A 7,581-nucleotide genomic window follows, 5' to 3' on the forward strand; every position below is an offset into this window, starting at 1 on the left:
TGTACTTATATCCAGTCTCCATAGTTTTCAGAGTTTTTGGTTTTAGAGACACCCCATTTTTGTTACCCTACCAGGTCCCCCTCAAAGTGGGAATAGCTGAGATCCTTAGACAAATTGGTGGCCTACAAGAGGCAGAGCTAACAGGCAGAGGTAAAGGGACAATTTTCCCTGCAGCTACAGTAGCCCACCAATTTGTAATTACAAAGGTAGGCTGGAATTGTTTTGAGGATTTCCTCAAACCGTACCATTTATCCACTGCAGTGTCCAGATGTGCTGATCCAGAGGACTTCTACAATGGTGTGCTCCGGAAGAAGGTAGCATGCAGAGGTAGGCCTCATCAATTCCACTTTCCTAAAGACCTCATCAGGAATGAATTTGATTTAGATGAATAGGAGATGATGGAAGAATTCAAAACCATCACTCCTCAACAGGGAAGGGATCTAGTAGCACAAGCTGGAGTGCTCATTTTACCAGAATGGAATATTGCTGATGCTTTGGTGCTAGATGCAGTAAGAAAAGAGACTAAACCCATGGAAGGGGTTACATTCAGTAAGGACAATGTTGCACTAGTCGTGTGGTCTCTCAAAAGAAATGAGGACAAGAAAGGTAAAGACACCTCAGGGACAAGTGACCTTCGTGAATTGATGATTAAAAGAGTAGAGAGTACAGGGGTAGTAGAGGCTGCTAGCACTGTGTTAGAGATTGCCAAATTCAATGTTGCAGTGGCTGAAAAGGAAGCCAAAGAAAAAGAGGCCCTCCAGATTAAATTGGAAACAGTTTTGAAGGCCTATGACAGTGTCAAGGAGGAGGTAAGAGGCAAAGATAGCATCATTGCCAAATTGCAGAGCCAGCTGATGGGACAACGCCAACAAGGTGAGTCTTCAACATTGATGATCGCCTCTTCTCCTGCAAGACCCCCACCTACTAGCCCCATTATTGAGCTCCCACCATCTCCTGCGCCTTCCAGCTCTCAAATGATTGAGATAACTCCCCAAGAATTGGAGAACCTAAAGAAAACTCAGGCCTTTTATGCAGGGAAGTATGAGGAGAAAATAAAAGCCACAATTTCGAGTTTTGCAGACACTATAAATGCCTCACTACTTCACAATAGTGTGGGAAAGGTCATGGAGATATGGAATGAATTAAGGAGGGATAAGGCCATTTTGACACCCATTTTTGACAGATGGAGGCCTAGGGAGCAAGATCTAGAGTTCATGTGTGTATCTTGTGATGAAGCAAGAGCTAACCCCATTATCAAATCCACTTCTGATATCGCTAAGATCTTATTGCAATTGGCAACAGAAGTGGATAATGTGGAAAGAAGGGTTAAATTGCTTAAGAAGGAATACACTGATCAAGTTTGTGAGTTGCTCCCAAGAATTTTTGCTAATCCAGATCAGTTGAAAGATAAGCAAACATGGCTCAATGAGATAGAAGTCAAATTGTCAGCAAGGGTAAAGGGAATCATTGATCTTGATGATACCTCTTTCTTTGTTATAACAATACAGGAAATAGAAAAAATTAAGTCACACTATAGTTTTCTTAATTCAGAAGTCAACAAACTGAGAAATTCTTGGAAAAGGTTGACTAAAAGTAAAGATGATGTGATTAATTTTTCATGGCCGACAGAAGAGACATATAATGAGTGGGAAGTTAAATATTCCACCCATGATCCAGAGCAGTTGGAGAGCGCCCCTGAAAAGCCAGAAGAGGTTGCAACTGAACAACCTGTTGAACAGACTGCGGAAGCTAAAAAGAGCACATAACTGCTTTACGCAAAAAATTGTAACCACATCAATTTTGGAAATAATTGTAACAAACTCTCCTCGAGAAGTCCGAAGCTTTGTGCATCCATGTTGTTATAAATGGATACTAGGACTAGAGGGGAAGGGATCACAAAATTTTGTAAGAAAACGCTGCAGAAATTTATCTGAGCTTTTCTAAGTCTAATGGAGAATCAGAATTTATTGTAATACTCTTTGAAATGAATATCAATATACAGGCCATCGGTTTTGAGTAAAAGTTATGTGTTGTCTTCACATTTGTTCACAAATTTATTTACTGTCTTTATTCTAAATAATCCAGGCTTGTTTAGTTTGAAAGGAATTGCAAAGCAATCTCAGTATAAGTGTTAGTTTGCTTTTCTCTTTAGAAGGGAAATTAAATACGCGGGATCACTCATACCAGTAAATTCTTTGGAGGGAACTGTGAATTTTGAGGACCATAGCTTAGTCTAGAATGATTGAATTCTTGTATGTGCCAGGCATATATCAGGATATGTGGAAACCAAGCCGACGAGAAACATAAGGATATATTATTTCAGAAGTGTTGTTTGAATTTAAGTGACTCTGTAACCTTGGATAAGGCACTGGTGTTAATCGAGGTTGTTTATTGCATACTTTGTTGATCAAAAATGCTGAAGTTAAGTACAGTTTCTATTCATTGTTTTTAGTTGATTTCAAGGTGAGTGAACCCACTGGTTTTTTGGACTGGTTTGCTGTGGGTTTATTGTTTAAAAGTGTGAAGTTAATTCACAAAGGTATACCCACCTGGGCTCTAAGGAAGCCTGAAGTGTAGAAGGTTTTAATCAAACCTTGTCATATGTTGTCTCTGGAATTTCTTTATCTTTGATGTTTTCTCTGCACCCAGTTTAGACCATATTATCTTAAGAACATAGAAGGGAATCAAATTTTGAGGACAACAAGTAACACTCAATTTTTTTAGTTTTTAAGAGAGACCTGCAAAGAGCCACATCACTCTTGGGAACAATGTCATGCGGTAAATCCTTTTAGCCGCTATAGAAATCAAGTGAGAGCGAAAGGTGTAGCCTTGGGTATAGTTGTTCCTACAGTGTAACTTGCTGAAAGGACATATGGGCCCCACCACAAGTTATAAGGCTCTTAAGTGAGTCACTACAGAATGAACTTATATCCAAAAAAATTGAACATTACTAGACACCTTTTTATATAAAATTCTACCCGTTCTATTGATTGAGGATATTTGTGAAAAGTTCAGTGCAAGAGCATAGATGGTTTTGCTCCCAAGATACGCACCATACATATTTCCTTGAGTAGAAACATGGATTTTTAAAAAGGCTACTTGTAGCTTGATAAAAGTGGTGGCTCCCCCATCATAGGGATCATCTATTTGTTATGCTCATGCAAGACTTAGTATATCACATCCTTACCTGCCATGATGAGATTCATAAGGTATTTATTACAAAAGTTGAAGAAATATCAAGATGTGGGCTGAAAATATCACAACTGGCCGATTGACCTTAGGGATAAAAAGTGCTTGACTTGTCTTCATCTTGTGTTAGACCAATAAAAATTTGAGCCGACTTTAGGCTTTGGGAACATTAAAAATACATTTTTCAAAAGGGTCAATAAAGTTCATGATTGAGTTGATCTAGACCCACACCTATTTTTGCCTTTTGTTGAAAAGAGGCAAGGTTATTGTTCTTGTGTGCTTGCTCAGTTTTCTTGTCAAGGAAATTCAAAACAATTTTAAATCAAGTATTCATCCATTAAATTCACCTCAAACATTGATAAAACAACACAAACATCAATAAGTGAAACAAAATATCAGTTTGTATGACCATCACTCACATCTTGAGAAAAAGGAGTCTTCATCAAAATACCACATTGAAAAAGAGACAATTGAGTTCAAAATCTCTCATCAAAAGAAGGACATTTTTCTATATCAATAGAATTTTTTTCTCTCACATAGAGTCTTCTTGCACCATATGCACTTATATCTTCAAGGAAAATCTAATGAATTTGATAAGGAGCCTTCAAAAAATAGAGCTTTTACTCAGTATAGAGCCTTGTATTATCATAAAAACAATGGGGATAAAATAAACCCTGCTTTCTTTCCACAAACCTATATCATCTACAACGTAGCTCGGGGGGAACCACCAATCCTTGAGAGAGGAAGAAGTAGAAACCCCCTTTGTGATAGAAAGTTTTTATTGGGGTTCATATTCTATCCACTTTCAACTTCAAACATCACAAATCCATTAAACTCTCAAAACACAAAAAGGTCTTGTCCTAAGTTCTTTTAAATATTGCTAAAATCAAAACAAGAAATCACTTTTTATAGTGTTTCTACATCTAGGATCAATCATCCTAAGAGGCATTTCTACACAAGTTAAAACTAGTCTATAAGTGCATCCTCTCATTGCTAGGTAACTTGGTTTGTAACACATCTCAAACCTTTCTATACCTTACCATATCAAAATTGTTGAAAGAAAAAGAGCAATTCACAAAGAACTTTGGCAACATCCAACCTTCAGTGTTAGAGATCCATCTTCTAAACATGTCACACAACATTTATTTGTCATCAAAATATTTCATCACCATCCCTCATACATCACCAAAACCTCAAAACTTTCAAACACAATGGCTCACACCAGATCAAAAACTAGACAACTAAAGATTGAAGAGGAGGAAGAAAACCTCAATGATTTCCAGGAGGCTATTGGAGGAGGCACAAATGATAAAGATCCTAGCACTCCAACTCCCGAAGCTATAAAAAGAGCACAACACAATCCTAGGTTCAACAGACTCTTTGACAAAACCCTTAGAAACAATGGAGATGCTTATTTTCTGAGACTTGCACAAGAAGGTGCTAAACTGCCCTCTAACTTTGATACCACACAAATATGACAAACATTTGAGCAACATAGCTATCACGATGGTGAAAGAGGAAGAGACTACTTCCACTAGGACCCTAATCATCAAGGGAATCCTCCTCAATGGTTCATTCATTCATTCCTTATCTTTCTATACATTGGGGAAACCAAACACATCTTTCTTCTAATCCAAAAAGCTCAAAAAATTGAAATATCCAAAAAACTAAAAATAAAAAAATTGACAAAATCAAATAAAAATTGAAAATCAAAGCACAGACGCATGAATCATCCATCAATTCAACAAAAGGAAGACTCTCAAAGTCTGCGATCAAACTAGTCACATGTCTTGTTAATCAATTGATCACTTGAAATCTATCAACATCAACATGTCTTATACAAGGATAGATACACTCAAAACTAGTCAGATCGGTCTTATATGAGGTACTCACTCTTTCAAACCAGACATTCCTATCAATCATCAAGTATTGATAATAAATCCATCTATTAACATCGACATCAACATGTTTTATACAAGTATAGGAATAGTCGAAACCAGATAGATTGGTCTTATATGGGGTACTCACTCTTTGAAACTAGACATTTTTATCAATCATTAAACAAAACAAAACAATGACATAAATCAGTATGACTACTGGATTTTGTTTTAGTTAGCCTTATCTTTATTAGTATGACATTCTTACATCTCATATCATAGATCTCATTTTCAATAAACATCTCATCATCATCATCTAATCACATTCATCTTACATCCATCACATGCATATCTGTCACATCATCAGGGAATCTTTCTTCACTTTCATATCTTCATCATTCTTCCAACTCTTGTCTATCATGTTTTATATAGGATGTATCTTTCTTGAAACCAGACATTTTGATCAAGTCTTATACAAGATATATCATTCCTGAAACCAGACACTTGATCATCTTTGTCTTATACAGGAGGTGTCATTCCAGAAACCAACTTGATCCCAATCTTATCAATTCTATTCATCCCTTTCATCTAATCCATTATATCATGTCTTATATAGGAGGCATCATTCTTGAAACTGGACTTGATCCCAATCTTATCAATTCTATTCATCCTTTTCATCTAATCCATTATATCATGTCTTATACAGGATGTATCTTTCCCGGAACTAGACATTTTGATCAAGTCTTATACATAAATGTATCTTTCCTAAAAACAGATGCTTTGATCATATTTGTCTTATATAGGAGGTGTCATTCCCAAAACTAGAATTGATCCCAATCTTATCAAATTTTATCCATCATTTTCCTCTGATCCATTACATCTGCATCACCCCCAATCCCATCAGCAGTACCTGCAGCACCAACAACACCAATAATCCCACCAACAACACCCCATATCCCATCAAAATTACCGACAACAACAACATCACCAACAAAACCAATAACAACACCAACAACACTAATAATCCCACCAACAACACCCCCAATCCCATCAGTAGTACCCACAATCCCACCTACAACACCAATAATTTTACCTGCAGCATTGATAACACCATCAATAGTATCAACATCACCAACAACATCGACACAACTGATAAATACATCAGAAGTATCAGTAGCACCCGCAGTACCAATAGTTCCATCTTTAGAAGTACATAAGCTAGTCACAAATACACTATTCAACTCAAAAGACATCCCGGTTTGGTATAGTAATTGGGTGCTCAAGAGTGATTTAGAGATAGACTCCCATGAGTGGGAATTTGATTTAGTACATCTAAATACTTTATATGAGGAAGACACATCACCACCTCCACCTCGTAAAGACATACCTATTTATGGGGAAGCATAGATTAAAAACATTTGGGTTCCTAAGCTGGAAGCACCTTCCACAGACCCTACATCTCATCCTATGCTTGAACCTGACGGGGAGAGAACCATCGAGGACCTTCACGCCACTATCTTAACCCTCAGTGATGCCTCCCACACACTTAGCTTGATCGATGAGGTAATTCCCATTATCCATCCCAAACTCATCGAATGGAACCAACCCAATCCCCCATGTCTCGACCACTTCCAAAACAATGAGGCAATCATAGAATTTTTGGAATTATGGGATAACATACCAAGCGAGGATCATAAAGCTGGATTTGCCATTGAACTTAATAGCGCATCGTACTTTGGGGCAGATGCCAAACCTTTCAGCTGCAAAAATATCATAATAAAACATGGATCTTCTAGTGAAAACCACACAGCGGCACTTGTTGATCCCAAAATAGTAAAAAGAGTGTATCCAAGGGTGAAAACCTCTTTGAGGTGCTTGAGGATGAAGGGTTTGAAATCCTCCCCTCTAGTACAAATCAAGATAGATCGATGATCCTAATTAAAGAAACAAAAGAATTCAATGTGGGGACCCCTAAGACTCCTCACCAAATACATCTGGCATCTCTCTTAACTCTAGAGGAATGACCAAAATTTGTGGAATTCTTCCAGAAGCATCAAATCAACTTCACATGGTCCTATACAGACATGCTTGGCTTAGATCCTGATTTGGTCATGCATCACCTAACTGTGGTAGAAGGAGCTAAACCTGTTAAACAAAAGCTCAGAAAGATGCACCCACAGATTGCTATTCTTGTCAAAGCAGAACTCAAAAATATCTTAGATGTTGGTTTTATCAGACCCATCGATTATGCAGATTGGATCTCCAACATCATACCTGTTGGCAAACCTAATGGGGGCATCCATATCTATACAGACTTCAAAGATTTGAACAAGGTATGCCCTAAGGATGAATTCCCCCTACCAAACATCAACATGATTGTGGACCTAGCATCAGGACATGACATCTTTCTCTTATGGATGAATTTTCAGGGTACAACCAGATGAAGATTGCTCCAGAGGATCAACATAAAACTGCTTTCACATGCCCATGAGGAACATACTGTTGGAATGTGATG

The 7,581-nt window shown here is 37.6% G+C and overlaps 1 protein-coding gene across 1 annotated transcript; it reads right to left on the minus strand.

Moving 5' to 3' along the window:
- Positions 1–5,908: 5,908 nt before the first annotated feature.
- LOC131856504 (uncharacterized) lies at positions 5,909–6,319 on the minus strand. Its single transcript, XM_059208314.1, has one exon. It carries the CDS (start codon positions 6,317–6,319, stop codon positions 5,909–5,911), a length of 411 nt encoding a protein of 136 aa, XP_059064297.1.
- Between the last annotated feature and the right edge of the window lie 1,262 nt (positions 6,320–7,581).

This window comes from Cryptomeria japonica, chromosome 7, assembly GCF_030272615.1.
Source record: "Cryptomeria japonica chromosome 7, Sugi_1.0, whole genome shotgun sequence".
Taxonomy (NCBI): domain Eukaryota; kingdom Viridiplantae; phylum Streptophyta; class Pinopsida; order Cupressales; family Cupressaceae; genus Cryptomeria; species Cryptomeria japonica.